Below are 16,903 nucleotides of genomic sequence, written 5' to 3'. Positions count from 1 at the left end.
AATCTGCCCATATTTTCATACATCAGCTATGTTTCAAAGGAAATTGCATTTAACTTAAAAGTAATACATTCTTGGGTTCTACAATCCATTTTCAATAACTATTGAACCTTAAAGGTAGAATTTCCTCATTTGTAAAATGTCTATGATAAAAGAAAAATAAGACATACTTCATGAAGCTTTGGTGAGTAATACATGGAAAGAAAAAAAGTACACAGGATAGTTCTGGCAAGTATTAGGCGCAATAACCATCTGCACTTGTTGATCATTCCAAAGATGAAATATGAACTGACAATTTATGACACTGGCATGAGACAGTGATGTGGGGGTGTAGGGAAAGGAGGGAATCTTGTTTAGAACTCCCAAAGAAAACTTACCATCCTTAATGAGGATTACTAATTTAAATGTCATCCCAATAGTAAGCCCAAATAGATTTTTTTTTAATGATCACATCTAGGTTTAAGAAACAAAAGTACAGTACACAGTAGGAAACAGCCTCATGAGCAAGCATATTAAGAGGATACTCGGGTTAGTGGACTCTACTAATATTGCTCTTGTGGAATTATAACTGAATAGCCCTGGAAACATGGTTTATGCATGAGAAACTAATTCTATGGTTCCAAAAAACATCCACAGGGAACTGTAATTTCTATTTTTCTGAGTTTGCTCATAAAACAAAACAGTGAATGACTAAACATTAGGTGGACAACAATTTCTCTGTATATATGTGATCTTCGCAGGCAGAGAAAATCACACTAAGTAAATTTCTCCTGTTCTGATTTATTTAGCTCTAGATCTTCTAAACATAATAAAAAGGGGGGGGAAAAAAAGGGCTGAGATTGTGGCCTAGTGGTAGAGTGCTCTCCTAGCTTTAAGCCCTGGATTCAATTCCTCAGTACCACAAACACAGGAAAAAGCCAGAAGTGGTGCTGTGGCTCAAGTGGTAGAGTGCTATCCTTGAGAAAGCCCAAGGATGGTGACCAGGCCCTAAGTTCAAGGTCTAGGACTGGCACAAAAGAAAAGAAAGAAAAAAAAAAGGAAGAAACTACATCCCTACATAATCCTTAAACAAGTGCCCAAATCATTAGACAATGTGTCCAAAGAAAAATATAAATAATCTGTTTTCTTTAATAGATAAAACATGGCCTTAATTATACTTAATAAATATAAAACCAAAATGTTTACTTCTTTTGGCTATGCATCTTCTGTAATAACTCTTAAGACTACAGAATAGTTTAATGGAATCTAATGTAATTTCTACTGGACACTAGATAACCAGTGAATACTTGTTTGTATTTTTATTTTGAAATTTAAAATTGATCCCCCAAATCATTACATTACCTCACATTAGAATGAAGTTCCTATATACCTCTAGAAAAACCAAAATAAAAAGATGAAATGGGCTGAGAATGTGGCTTAGTGACAGAGTGCTTACCTAGCATGCCTGAAGCCCTGGGTTCAACTTCTCAGTACCACATATACAGAAAAGGCTGGAAGTGGTGTTTTGGCTCAAGTGGTAAAGCACTACCCTTGAGCACAGAGAGACTCAGGGACAGAGCCCAGACCCTGAATGCAAGTCCCAGGACCAGCACAAAAGAGAGAGAGAGAGAGCCCCTTAGACCAAAAGGCAAAACAGTGAGCCACAAATGTATCAATATAAAAGGTTGTACAGGACACAACCATATTACCAGAGCATTATTAGAGTGTACTACACTCTAAAAATGCAGAAAACACACTATTACCAAATACTCAATTCAAAAGCAGGAAATTCCATCATAGCTTCCAAGTAGTGCAGCCTCTCTCTGTTCATAATATCTGCCTTTTCCTCACTTGTTATTTCATGGGGATAAGAAGTTTTTCAGAAGCTTCAGGAAGTTAACTAATATTAATCAGATAACTTATCAGCTTCTGGTAGGTCTTGCTTTTTGAAATTTCTAAGTTTTGTTTTGAAATTTAAATATCAACAGATGATCCACATAAATAATAACAGGGTAACTCCCTAATTCTGAACAATATAAAGGATCCTAGGTCCAAAATGTTTGAAAGCAATAGCTATAAACAAAGGACTCTACTCAAAAACAACTAAAATTCCCTAAGAAACTTCAAACTTTCTTCAAATAGAACATTTCTCTATAAATCTACCTGACACAATACCCAAGAAAAGTTTACTGACTCATAAACTAAATATTTCTTTGTATTCCCTTTATTCTTTTCTTTTTTTCTAATCCTGGCTTGAACTCAAGGCCTGAGTACTGTACTTGAACACTTTTTGCTCAGGCTAGTGCTCTGTCTCTTGAGCCACAGAGCCACTTGACTTTTTCTGTGTATGTGGCACAAAGGATCCAAACCCAGAGCTTCATGCATGCTAGGCAAGCACTCTACCACTAGACATGCTCCCAGCCTGGCATTTCTTTTTTGTGAGTTTTGTTTTGTTTTTCTTTTGGGGTCGGTCATGGGGCTTGAACTCTGGGCCTGGGTACTGTTCCTGAGCTCTTCAGCTCAGGACTAGCACTCTATACTTCAGCTACAGCGCCATTTTTGGTTTCTGGTGGCTAACTGGAGATAAGTCTCATGGACTTTTGTGCCTGGGCTGGTTCTGAACTGTGATCCTCCGATCTCAGCCTCCCAAGTAGCTAGGATTACAGTGCCCAACAGTATCCCATTTCTGAAATGACTTTGAAAAATTAACAGGAAAAAATTCAATGTCCATGGGCTGGGAGTTTGGCCTAGTGGTAGAGTGCTTGCCTAGCATGCACAAAGACCCAGGTTTGATTCCTTGGTACCACATACATAGAAAAAAGCCCGAAGTGGTGCTGAGGCTCAAGTGGTAGAGCTCTAGCCTTGAGAAAGTCCAAGGACAGTGCTCAGGCCCTGAGCTCAAGCCCAGGACTGGCAAAAAAAAAAAAAAAAATTCAATGTCCTAAAAACATGAGAAAGGTATCAATGTTTGTGAAGTAATGCACCTCTGTCTGGCAAATATAATGTAACCCTTCTATTAATTACAATTTTTAAAAAGATTCAATGTCCTAGTATTTACTAAAATTGTTTTATGAAAAAAAATATAAATATCACATGTGACTTTTTGGACCAAACCTGGGCTTGAATTCAGGGTCTGGGCACTGTCCTTGAGCTTTCTCATGGCTAGCAGTTTAGCACTTGAGCCACAGTAGCACTTTTGGCTTTTTCTGTGTATGTAGTAACCAAGGAATTGAACCCAGGGCTTCATGCATGCTAGGCAAGCACTCTACCACTAGGCCAGACTCCTGGCCCTCATGTGTGATTTTAATTGTATTTAAAAGTTACTGGTCTAAGCTGGCTGCTGGTGGGTCACATTTGTAATCCTATCTACTCAGGAGGCTGAGATACAGGGATCTTGGTTTGAAGCCAGCTCTGGAAAGAAAGTACATGAGACTCTTATATCTTATTAATCACCAAAAAAGCCAGAAGTAATGGCACACAAAAAGTAGCACACTAGCTTCCAACATAAACAAACAGCTCAGGGACAGATCCCAGGCCCATGAGTTCAAGCCTTCAGACCAACATAAAAGATAAAAATAAAAAGTAAAAAAGTTAGTGAACTAAAGCCTCAAGTACTATTCAGAACTGTGGTTTCATTAATAGGTAATATATGTTTTACATATTTCTGAACATCTTCAGGTATCCCCAATACCTTAGCCTAAATCTAATATGCACTCCCTCCTTCCTTACCTAAACTACATTTCTGATTATGTTTAGTATAAATGAGGCAATAAATATATATCAAATGGTATAAACTGAAGGCATGCCTAAATGAAATATAACAGATTTCCATATTTCTACTTCCTGAAGATAACATTAATATGACACATCTTGTGCTGTATCATTAAAATGCAGCCCAATATCCCAAAAGAGTTTCCCTTTACCTAAAGATAAATTAGGACAGCACTGGAGGCAACATTCTGCATAAAAAAGTGAGCAACCTGGACATGAAGAACTATATAAAATGCAAAATGTTAAGCTGCTGTTTCATCTCCAATCACAAATAACCCCTAAATTGCTCTGAATTGTTTCAGCAAGAAAAAAAAATCACCAAATTCTACAAGAAATCTAATTAAATAATTGTTGCTAAAGAAAAATTTTAAGCAGAAAAATATGGAAGAATAAATAAAGAATAAGAAGAAAATTTATCTATTAAACCTATTTTAATGACATGGAAAACAAAAAAAGAAGTAAATTTTAGTGACTATCACCACATTAACAGAAATGACAGAATTATTATAGTGATACATGTGATGTAATAGATACATCTACATGTAAGACAATAACTCAATCTTTCCTTTGAAGAAAAACATATACATAAACACACAGACAAAAGACAGTTTTTGTGTTTGAAGAGTCTTGACTGTTGTTGCATCTCTGGACTCAATGGATAAACCTAACTTTCAGTAGTAGAACTTCAAGAGGAAGAACTGAGTCATTACTGTAGTTTTATGATAGAAACATTTGTTTATGATGGAATATTTGCTTTTCTTTCATTTCTTTGCAGAAAGAATTTGTTCACTAAATATACATAAAGGTAGTCCATATTTACTCCTGTATACACAAAGCAAAGGTTGATGACTATACTGATGATTGATGTTACAATTGCATAAGGACTTAACCTTTAGAACTCTAGAAGTCTGAGAAATTAAGCTGTTTGCTGTCCCTTTCAACAGAATTGTAAAGCCCTGTGAAATAAAGTCTGTAAAGTTTGTGAATATGAACTAAGCTAAGCGAAAAGAAAAGTGAGCTGTTCTCATAATCCTCTAAGCACAATGCAGTGGTCTCATGAGCATCAGGGAGAGGGAAAAAAGGAGGGGAAAGGAAACTATCATTTCCCAAGTCTACTGACAGAAAAAAAATTCTCTATCTTTTGCTCCTTGAGAATAGAAATTATAAACTTCTTGAGTATAATAACAAATAGTTGACAATAAAAGTTTGTTGAGCAAATGAATAAATGTTATTTTTAGAGTTCTCATCCACTAACATAGCTAAATAGAATTCAAGGAAGCCACGAATTCCCTTTTCCCCAGACAGACAGATAATCATAAAAATTGGGTTGATCTACCTCATTACTCTTGCTTTGAGATAGTGTCAGGCTATCATTGGTCAGTTCCTCATCATCAGCACTGTTTCTGCTAAGAACTTTACTCTTCTTCTTCTTGCAACCCACTTCACTAGCAGGGCTGCTATGGTCTTCATCATTGCCTTCATCATTCTCATCCTCATCACTCCCACTTCCCTCATCTTCATCATCCTCATTGTCTCCATCACTTCCTTCCTTCTGAGATGCTGATCTCCCTTTCCTCTTGGCCACTGTAGGCCGCCAGTCATTGTCATCCTCACTGTCATAGTCATCCATGTCATTTAGCTCTTCCATGGATACAAAATCCAAAAGTGGTCGGTTGCGACGAAGATTCCATTTTTTGGGCTCACTGACTTGTTCCTCTGTGGTGCTTGCTGTAGTGGGTACAGAAGGGGATGTATTTGCTGCAGGAGGACTGGTGGCAGCAGCAGAAATGGCCACATTATCAGATCCGGCTGCTTTTTCTTTTTCCTTCTCTTTCTCCTTTTCTTTCTCTTTTTCCTTCTCTTTCTCCTTTTTCTTTCTAGGTCTCTCTCCATTCTCTTCTTCCTCTTTCTTTTCTATTTTAATTAACTGTTTGTCAGATGACAATATTTCTTCCCCTGCAGAAGGTTTAATTTCTTCTTCTTTAACCTTAACATCTTCGTTCAGTTCTTCCTCTAAAATATTTTCTTCAGAATCACTACAGGAACCTTCTCCACTGTCCTTTGAAGGATCTTCACTTCCATTACCACTCCCTTCAGAATCTGTTAAAAATATGAGAAAAAAAAACCACACATATGTATATACATACACACACACACACACAACACTGACACAAAATGAAACCACCAAAACTTGTGAATAACTTGCAAAACAATATAAACAAATCTAAGTCAAAGAATGGTAGACATTCCCAACCAGATTAAATAATAAGTCAATGAAGTTGATATAATGGTTTTAATTCAATATAGCATTAGTGAAGATGAGTATATGAGCTGCATGGTAAACTGTAAAAATATGCTAACTGTATAAAAAGTAGCACTCATTGTGTCATCTAGTTCATTTAGTATCCTAGAAACAAATTTTTTCTAAAAGTAATTTTAATAAGCACTTGTTTTAATGTAATGATAATTTAATATGGACAAAGCCCTCTTTCTTTTATAAACAATACAGGATTATACTAAACAAAAAGTTACTTTCAAAACAAGGTAAATCTCACCCAAAGCCAGTTCATTAATTTATTTTTATTCAGAAGAATGGCCATATTTATAATAATCAACTTGTACAACCCTAAAACATCAAACTAATTCTAGATTGAAATCACAGACAAAGGGACAATAGAAATGTCATAAAAATAAAAGATGCAAGAGAAGTTTTCAGTGTTCTTGCTTATTAGAATAGTTTATATCAGAAGACTGAGATCTGCAGATCTCAGCAAAAAATCTCTTGAAACCCCTATCTCTAATTAACCAGCCAAAGGCCAGAAACAGAAGCATGCTTCAAGTGGTAGAGCACCAGATTTAAGCAGAGGGGAAAAAAAGGCCAAGCAAGAGCACAAAACCCTGAGTACTAGTACCAGCACCAAAACTAAATCTGTTTTGATTCTAAACTTGACAGACTTCAACCAACTTTTTAAGTTCAAATTTCTACAAATCATTAAGAAAGAAAATTACTTTTAAAAGCATACACAAATTCAACTGATCAAAAAAAATCACCTCTGGTAAGATTAAAAATTTTTATACATTTTTAAATTTAAAAAAATCTACAAAATAAGTACATTTGACTGAACAGGTAGAGAATAAGCTTTCATGAACAATGACTAAAGAAAACTGAAATGTTGTAAAAGTATGTCATAATTAAAAGAGCTAGAAATGAAGATAAAAACCAACGATTCACTGGGTGTGGTGGCTCACACTGGTAATCCTAGCTACTCAGGAGGCTCAAGGTTCAAAGCAAGGCTAACCACAAAAGGATCTGAGACTCGAGTTAATCTCTAAAGCTCAGGAAGTGGAGCTAGGCTCCAGGGTAGGGCAGAAGCCTTGAACTGAAGAGCTTAGGGACAGTGCCCAGGCCAAGTTCAAGCCCCATGACCCACAAAACAAATAAATAAATAAATAAATATTTTCTCCTAAATCAATCTCATAAAAGACATTTTATCAATACATAACTTAATAACTAACACAAATTAAAACTATCCCAACTTTGGGATTATTTGATAAATTTTACCAAATATTTTTTTCTTGCCAGTCCCAGGGCTTGACCTTAGGGCCTGAGCACTGTCCTTGAGCTTTCTTAAGGGTAGAGCTCTACCACTTGAGCCACAGCACCTCTTCCAGCTTTTTCTATGTATATGGTACCAAGGAATAGAAACCAGGTCTTGGTGCATGCTAGGCAAGTACTCTACTACCAGGCCAAATTCCCAGCCCACTAAATGATTTTTAACAGAGAATTTTATGGTTCAATTTTGGTTTTCACAGTTAATCAATTTCTAAAGTAGACGTAAATGGCTAGGCTTGGTTTTGAGTTATTTTTTAACTTTGTATGAATATAGGACCTTTTTAAGACATTCAAATGTTTTATTTTTGTTAACGTATTACTAGAAGAATATGAAATTGTCCCACAGATCCTAGTAGTTTTTCCACCTCATCATTCATCAGACAGGATATATTACTTACTCACATTCCAACTATAGACACTACAGATGTATCAAATTTGACCACATAAATCAAGTTATTTCTTTAATTTCTGTCATCAGTCATCAGTTCTCCTTATTACATGTGGAAATAATACTTTTCTTTCAGACGTGAAGTCTGAGCCTGGGCGTTGACTCTGAGCGCTTCAGCTCAAGGCTACCACCCTACCCCTTGAACCACAGTGCCACTTCCAGTTGTCTGGTGGTTAATTGGAGACAAGAATCTCATGGACATTAGACTTTAGTGCACAGGCTGGCTGTGAACCACGATCTTCAGATTTTAGCCTCCTGAGTAGCTAGAATTACAGGCATGAGCCACCACATGGCTGGCTTTTTCTTATAAATATTACCCATCAAAAATAGTATTTTGCTGGGCACAGTGGTTGATGCCTGTAATCCTATCTATTTAGTAGGCTGAGATCTGAGGATCATGATTTGAAACCATCTGGGCACTAAAGAACCTGAGACTCTTATCTCTAATTAATCACTAGAAAAGGAAAGTGGTGATGTCGCTTAAGGGGTAGGGCAGTAGCCTTGAGCTGAAGAGCTCAGGGACAGCGCCCAGGCCCAGAGTTCAAGCCCCATATCCCACCAAAAAAAGAAAAAAAAAATCCTGTTACTACAAAGTCAAAGAACCTCTCTGGATCACATTTCAAATCTATCACTTATAAATGTTCATTCAACTGCATATATGGGGGCACCCCAGACACTGTGGCCCAATATTGTGACTATAGGGATGAGCTAGTGAATCCTGTCCTGCTGGACTAGGAACCTGAGCTTCCTGCTGGTCCTGAACCACCAGCCTATTCATGAGCCTGATGATACTTTTACTTCCTGTCCAGCCCTAGGCTCTGGGCCCAGGACAACCTGCAACTTACGGAGAAACTGTGGAAAGTCTGGCCTGAGACCCTGAGATTCCTCCTAATGTTGGGGAACCAAGCCCCTACACTGCATGTAAAGTAGAGGTCTGTGTTTGTGAAAGCATGATGTACCTCTGTGAAGCCTACTCACTCACTTCCTTTGTGCCAGTCCTGGGACTAGCACTTTGGGCCTGGCCACTGTACCAAAGTTTTTTTGTTTGTTTGTTTTTTGCTCAAGGCTAGCACTCTACCACCTGAACCACATCTCTACTTCTGGATTTTTGATGGTTAATTTGATATGAGTCTCATGGTCTCTCAGGCTGGCTTTCAATCATGATCCTCAGATCTGAGCTTCCTGAACAGCTAAAGATTATAGGCTTGAGCCATAGGTCTCAACCCCATTCATATTTGGCCATTCTCCATCTCCAAGTGAATCTGGCATTGTGCTAAAGCCCAAGGATTCTTTCAAGGCTGGTCACCAGCTACTTGTGCAGCACTGTGACCTTCCTGTGCCCCTCTGTCCAACAGAGGTGCGAGTGCCTATGTCATGGACATATCTTAAGTATGAAATTAAATATTATAATGGTTTCACAGCATTTATCCTACACCAGGTGCTCAATAAACTATTAAGAGGATTTAAAAAGAAAAGGGAAACAAATTAAAGAAGAGGAAAGGAATAATATAATGGAGAAATGAGCCAGCTACTTCAAATAAAACTATCATAGGCAAAAGACAAAGTTAATCTCAAATCCATTAAATAAAACATTTTAACATTTAAAAAATACTTAAGACTGGAATACTATTTCCCATTTACTCAAAAATTCATCTTTTTCAAGTATACAACACATGTCAGTTTCATGAAGCAGTAGTAATTTCAACTAACAGAAATTCAAGAAAAAATTTCTAAGGTTACATAATTAAAAAGCCAAATTTTAAGAATTCCTTCACAATATTCAATAATAAAAATAAAGATTACTATAATAATCATCATCAAAATTATAGCCACGCTTTTCCATGATAAATGTTAAAACAAATAAAACCATTATGGTTCAACTCAGCTTTACCTTAACTTTGTAATATATTTCCAACAATTTCAGCAACCTTAGTCTATTCATTGATAGAGCACAAAATGATTAGTACATAAATATATATGAGCAATAACATACAGATCACTACTCAACTGATTAATTGTGAGTTACCATCTTGGCTTCATCTTTGACTAATCCTGAGTTGTTCTTGTCAAAAGTCAGCCAACACAACTTATCCTCAACTTCTGACTCTAAGTATAGTTGTGTCTTCTTATGTTTTCAGAGTAAATCTAAACCACTGATTCACAAGTGAGGACAAATTCACCCCTAGAGGACAGGCTTCACCTTCAAGGAAGGATGTTTGTCACCAGGTGAGGCGTTAGGAAAGAAGGTTAGGAAGATACTACTAGCATTGAGTAGTGGACACAGATATGGTGAAAGATCCTGTAATGTACAGTTGATTCTCCTCAACAAAGAATTATCCAATATATAATGCCAATAACACTGAAGATTTAAAAAAAACTTAAAGCCCTCATCTAGGCTATGGTCAAAGTGATTTGTGTGCGTGTATGAAAACAGAACAATGGAACCTGTTAAAATTGTCTCAAAAAGCAGGAAGCCGGGGCCAGGAGTGTGGCCTAGTGGTAGAGTGCTTGCCTACCATGCAAGAATACCTGTGTATTCTTAGAAAAAAGCCAGAAGTGGTGCTATGGCTCACATCATACAGCCCTAATCTTGAGGAAACCCCAAAGACAGTGCTCAGACCCTGAGTTCAAGTCCCAAGATTGTCAAAAAAAAGGGGGGGGGGGCAGGAAGCTGCCAGGTGCCCATGGCTTACCCCTGTATAATGCTACTCAGAAGACAGAGATCTGACGATAGCAGCCCGAAGCTATCGGGGGCCCCATGACACTGGGACTCTTATCTACAATTAGCGACTAAAAAACCAAAAGGGCAGGGCTGGGAGTTTGGCCTAGCATGCATAAATACCCAGGTTTGATTTCTTAGTACCACATACATAGAAAAAAGCCGGAAGTGGGGCTGAGGCTCAAGTGGTAGAGCTCTACCCTTGAGAAAGCCCAAAGACAGTGCTCAGGCCCTGAGCTCAAGGCCAGGACTGGAAAAAAAAAAAAAAGTACCACTCTGAATCAAGTGCCAGAGTGCAACCCTTGCGCACAAAGAGGCTCAGAAATAGTGGTGTGGAGTGTGGAGGCCCAGAGTTCAAGCCCCACAACGTGGAAAAAAAAAAAAACAGGAAGCAAAGTAAGACGGACAAATGGAGGGAATTTGATCTGGAAACATTGTATACTTCTGTGAAAAACAATGAAACTCTTCTTTTGCAACTAATGTAGAGGGGGTTGTTGGGTTTTGTTTTGTTTTGTTTTGTTTTGTTTTTCTAAGTAAAACAGAAAATCTATCACCTAATTATTTTAAAGTTTTGCAGTGTGCCTGTGGCTCATACCTGCAATCCTAGCTCAGGAGTCTTGAGATCTGAGGATCTCAATTCAAAGCCAGCCTGGGCACAAAAGTCCGTGACAGTGAACCACCAGAAAACAGGAAGTAGCCTTGTGGCTCAAGTGGTAGGGTATTAGCTTTGAGCTGAAAAACAAGACAGCACCGAGGCCGCCAAGGCCCAAAGTTCCAGCCCCACAGCAGACAAAAATAAATAAAAATAAGTCTATTTGTTTGACCTTCTACTTTTCCAGACTTACATCTTCTGATACCCAATAACTTTTAACTTTATCAAGAATTACTTGTTAGCAGGACATTGGTGGCTCACACCTAGCTCTTCAGGAGGCAGAGATCTGAGGATTCTGGTTGGACGCTAGGAAATTTTTCATGCAGGAAAGTTCATGAGACTCTTCTCTCCAGTAAACTACTCAGAAAAATCCAGAAATGGCACTGGATTCATGTGGAACAGCACTAGGTTTGAACAAAAGAATCTCAGGAACAGCACCCAGGCCCTGAGTTCATGCCTCAAGACCAATACACACACACACACACACACACACACACACACACACACAATTACTTGCTTCTTTATTGGGAGAGCATTCTTTAGTGTTTATTTCTTTTGTATTTTATCATCTGAAAAGCATATAAATAAAACTGTGTGCATCATCTAGGGTAATGGTAATAATCTTTTTTTTATTTAAACAAAAACGTAAATGATTTCAAGATGAAGATTTAAACAGTGATATGTAGAATGAAGTTTACAAAACATTGAGGCCAACCAATTTAAGCATTTTACTTAAGTCTTAAGGAACTTGGTAGGATATTCCTAGAATTTTTTTAGAATATGGATGGATATTCACCTGTTACCTTTGACTTCAGTTTAATTTCTTATTTATAAGTAAAACTAAGATTTCATAACTTTGGTATGTTTGAAAACCAGTGATAAATTCAATTTTTTATGTGTTAGACACAGGAAAGAAAGGATTTGAAGATGAGAGAAGGATAATTTGGAGAAAATGAACATATTAACAAAGGAGAATACCTAATTCACCTGAAATGAGAGTGGAAATGAGACTCAATCTCTATTGAATATTAATTATTCCAGACCAAACCATTTCCACTAATTCTTTTTTTACAATAACATAAGAACTAACAAAATAAATTTGTGATCTTACAATTCGTGTCCTTAAATTTAAGATTGCAAAAAGACAGGGAGATAAACTATAAAAGTAGCAAACTGGGTACTCCATGGTAAGAACATTATGTGATTTTGAAAGTTTTTTAGGAGAGCATAATAACACATCAAAACTTATCCTATCACTGATTACAACCTTATCCTATCATAGTCCCTAGAATCAATGAAAGTCAGAAATCTCTGAATAAGTTGAGAACAAAAATTATTTTCAGAAAGTACATTAGGGGCTGGGAGTGTGGCCTAGTAATAGAGTGCTTACCTAACATGCACAAAGCCCTAGGTTAAATTCCTTGATACCATGTACATGGAAAAAGCTAGCCTTATCTCTGTATCATTGTTTTATAATTGTTTTCTACCTCTAAATGACTCAATAAAAAAGAAAAACTTATCCTCAAAATCAAGATTTATAAACATAAAAATGTTTCCAGAAAATTTAAAATAAGCTTTTGAGTTTCTCCCCATAATTCATGACTTCCAACACATTATTTTCCAGTTTACAGTTTTATTGACAAACCTATCTCTTCCTGTCTTCTAACCTAGAATAGTCTCATCTAATCAGTCTTCACTAAGATAGGAAAGATAGTTAAATTTTTCCGCCTTTCTCTGTTTTTTCTTTTTCTTTTTTGGAAATGACAAGCATAAGTCAATCAAATGAGAGCTGCATAGAAGAAAAAGTTAAAAGTTAATCAAGATAAACATATCTTTTTTTTTTTTGCCAGTCCTTGGGACTTGAACTCAGAACCAAAGCACTGTCCTTGGCCACTTTTTTTGCTCAAGACTAGCACTGCCACTTGAGGCACAGTACCACTTCAGGTTTTTTCTATGTATGTGGTACTGAGGAATCAAACCTGGGTCTTCATGTATGCTAGGCAAGCACTCTACCACGAGGCTGACCTCTCAGCCCCATATCATCTTTTGATTGCTAATCATTAGAAACCACAATAACCATGTCATTTTAATTTAAAAATATACTTAGTCATGCCTAGTATCTACTGCAGAAAAGACAGGTAAAATTGCTGGGCAAAGTGGCTCACACCTGTAATCCTAGCTACTCAGCTTGCTAAGATCTGAAGATCAAGGTTCAAAGCCAGCCGGGCACAAAAGGACTTAAGACTCTCATCTCCAATTAACCTCTAGAAAATGGGAAGAAGGACTTGACTCAAGGGCAGGGCAGAAGCCAGTAGCCTAGAGCTACCCAGGTCCAAGGGTAGGTCAGTAACCTTGAACTGAAGAGCTCAGGGACAGCATCCAGGCCCAGAGTTCAAGGCCCAAGACCCACCAAAAAAAAAAAGACAAGTAAAGTTACTGCCTGACTGAACTTATTATTCAGTAACCCAATGACCTGTTTTTTAAAAAAAGTGGGGAGTAAGAAGCATGGCCTAGAAGTAGAGTGCTTGCCTAGCATGTATGAAGCCCTGGGTTCGATTCCTCAGTACCACATATACAGAAAAAGCTGGAAATGGTGCTGTGGCTCAAGGGTAGAGTGCTAGCCTTGAGAAAGTCCAACAACAGTGCCCAGGCTCTGAGTTTAAGCCTCAGGACTGGCCAAAAAAACAAACCAAAAAAAAAAAAAAGAAAGAAAGAAAACCAAGTATCTCCTGCACTAAGTTACTGTAGAAGTTAATTGAGATTGCAAACCCAACAGTTTTCAGTAAATCACAATGCAAATTCAACTTGCTGATACTATCACAAGTAATTAACATTAACACAAATCAACCAAACCTCATCCTTCTTGCCATCTCTAGAAAACACACACACACACACACACACAAACACACACACACACACACACACCCCAGAGGAACAGAGTCAGATATCTCTATGGAAAACAAACACTCTGGAAGGATACTTAAAAACTGGTACTACATCTGCCTAACACATGGAAGACTCTGCATCTGATCCACTGAGCCTCAAGCAAAAATGAGAATTGGAAAAGATTGGAAAAAAATTTTATTTTACTTATTTATTTTGTCAGTCATATGGCTTGAACTCAGGTCTTGGCACTGTCCCCGACCGAGCTCTTCAGCTCAAGGCTAGTGCTCTACCACTTGAGTCACAAGCCAATTTCCATTTTCTGGTGGATAACTGGAGATAAGAGTCTCAAGAACTTTCATGCCCAGTCTGCCTCTGACCATGATCCTACGATCTCGCCTCCTGAGTAGCTAGGATTACAGATGTGAGCCACAGGTGCCCAGGTAAAATTGGAAAGGTTCTTCTTACTTTATTTCTCATTAGTTAAAATTTCTAGCTAAAAGGTAGAATTGGGGGGCTGGGAGTTTAGCTTAGTGGTTAGAGTGCTTGCACAGCCTGCACAAAGACCAGGTTTGATTCCTTGGTACCACACACATAGAAAAAGCTGGAAGTGGTGCTGTGGCTCAAGTGGTAGAGCACTAGCCTTAAGAAAGCCCCCAAACAGTGCTGAGGCCCAGGAATGGCAAAAGAAGAAAAAAAAAATGGTAGAATTATAAATAATTCCATTGATCAGGTGTTCAATTTTTTTCACAGAAAATGCTTCATATAATTGATTTTCATATACCTTCAGTTAAAACCTAATTAAGCAAATGAGATACACTGGACAAAAGATACAAAGAAAAACATACTTCTGTATGTATTTTAATTTTTTACTAATGTGAATGATTCTTCGAATGTTTTCATATCACTGTGTACAATGCACCTATATATGTCACACCTCAAAAATGTTCAAAAAAGCAGAATCTATAAGGTATAATTCCTGGTTTTATTTTGGTTTGGTTTTTGGTTTGTTTGGAGTTTTTTGTTGTTTTAGGGGGTTTGGGAGGGGGTTTTGTTTTTGTTTTTTGTTTTTTGGATTAATGAAGTGGTTCACATGCATAATTCCTGCTACTCCAGATTTCTGGCGGAGCTAGCTTATTAAGTTTCAGGGCAGTCCCAAGAAAAAGTTAGCAAAATCTCATTTTAACAAATAAACTGGAACCTACACCTGCAATTCCAGCTGCATGGGAGGCATAGGTAGAAAGATCATTAAGGCCTTTGAGGGCACAAAATGTGAGACATTATCTGAAAAATAACTTACAAACGGCTGAAAACCTGTCTGAAATGGTGGAAAACTGCCCTAGAGCAGTGAGGAAGTCCTAAATTCAAATTGCAGTGCCACCAATAAATAAATAATATGAATAGTTTTTGCTCTCATCAACTTTATTGTAGTAAGAGACTTGGCAGAAAGCAAAAATCTCCATAGTGCCAAGGGATAGAACTTTGGTCATTGTTATTTCTAGTCTACAATACTCTTGGGATGTTTTACTTTCCTCTGTCCACGAAATAAGCATACAGACACTGTAAAGTGTAGACTAGTGGGAGATGTGTTTGTGTCTTTGGGCCTTCTGCCTTCTGCGTAAGTAGGAAAGGAAAAGAGAAGCAATGACAGGATATACTGACAAGCTCTTAGGGAAATGCAGAAAACCTACCTAACAAAATAAAGGAAGTGTATGTTCTGCCACTTTGCATCTTTGTTTTAATCAAAACTGATTCTTATAAAAGCTATCAAAAAAAAATAAAAAAGTAAGCCCCACTCCAGGAAAGCTGAGCAAAGGGGAGAGAAAGGAAACATTTACCTGAGGCATCTCCAACTTTAAAATCACTGTCATCTGAACTATCATAATCGAGAGCTTCTAGGAGAGAAGCTGCCAAAGGCTTCACCTGCCTCCTCTTGGAGCTGCGATCCACTATTAAGAAAGAAAAATTAAATGACATGGTCATTGGCAATCACAGCAGACACGGGGCGGGGGGTGGGGGGTGCGGAGGGGAAGATCAAGATGCTCTTTTGTCTTGAGTGGTCGGAGAAGGTTGGGGTGGGGCCTGGGGCGGGGGGAAAGGTGGGGTACCTCCGTGGTCAGTGTTAGGATCCCGGGGAAAGGCGAAAAATCCCACCGCCCCCTCCCTCCGCGTACGTCCGGGGAAGACGCCGCTGCGACCCCCGCGGGGCTTTCCCTTCAGACAACTTAACCGTCAGTGGAAAAGCAGCCCACGGAGAGGTGGGGACACGCACCCCAGGAGCGGAACGGCGCCCCGAGACCCGCCCGGCACCCCCGGCTCCCCGAGTCCCGCCTTCCCCAGCGTCCAAACGGCCCTGGCTCCCCACATGGCCTGGGATGCACTTACTAAGGAATCCGCGAGGCGGTCGTGAGGAGAGACCTAGGAGAGACCGCGGGGGCCCAGGGGCCCGGGCCGCGGAGGCAAGTCCGGAGGGTGCTATCCGACCTCACGGGGCGCCCCCGGGTGCAGCCCCCCGCCCCCCGTCACCCCGACTCCCGCCCTCACCCCCGCCCGGCCCCGCTGCGCGCGCCCCGAACCACGGCGCCCCACCCCGGCTACAGGCGCCCTCAGGTCCGGGCAGCCAGGCCAGCCCGGAGGGCCCCGGGAAGTTAATTGTCCACAGTTAAAACCAGAAGGAAAAAAAAATAAAATTAAAAATAAATTAAAAAAAAAAACTTTATTGGCCTGCACCAGAAGCAACAAAAGACCCAGAATTCGCAGTCTGAGGTCGACTACCGGAGACAATAGAGAAAACGTTGACCCGGATACGGCTCGGAAAGAAGGAAGTGAAAACAGGCTGAG

At 38.9% G+C, this 16,903-nt stretch overlaps 1 protein-coding gene across 2 annotated transcripts in view; it reads right to left on the bottom strand.

The window, feature by feature from the left end:
• Nucleotides 1–16,576, bottom strand: part of Phf14 (PHD finger protein 14) — a 138,183-nt gene extending 121,607 nt beyond the window's left edge. For both annotated transcript variants that reach the window (XM_090333168.1, XM_090333169.1), the window contains exons 1-3: nt 16,448–16,576; nt 15,901–16,011; nt 5,084–5,847 (exon numbers count right to left, since the gene is read on the bottom strand). In XM_090333168.1, the coding sequence (XP_090189294.1) occupies nt 5,084–5,847; nt 15,901–16,011; nt 16,448 (876 nt within the window). In that variant the 5' untranslated portion in view covers nt 16,449–16,576. The remainder of the gene's footprint in view (nt 1–5,083; nt 5,848–15,900; nt 16,012–16,447) is intronic.
• Nucleotides 16,577–16,903: the final 327 nt, after the last annotated feature.

Source organism: Megascapheus bottae, chromosome 5, assembly GCF_031878675.1.
Source record: "Megascapheus bottae isolate mThoBot1 chromosome 5, mThoBot2.hap1, whole genome shotgun sequence".
NCBI classification, from domain to species: Eukaryota; Metazoa; Chordata; class Mammalia; order Rodentia; family Geomyidae; genus Megascapheus; species Megascapheus bottae.
This window is presented reverse-complemented; position numbering and strand designations above follow the sequence as displayed.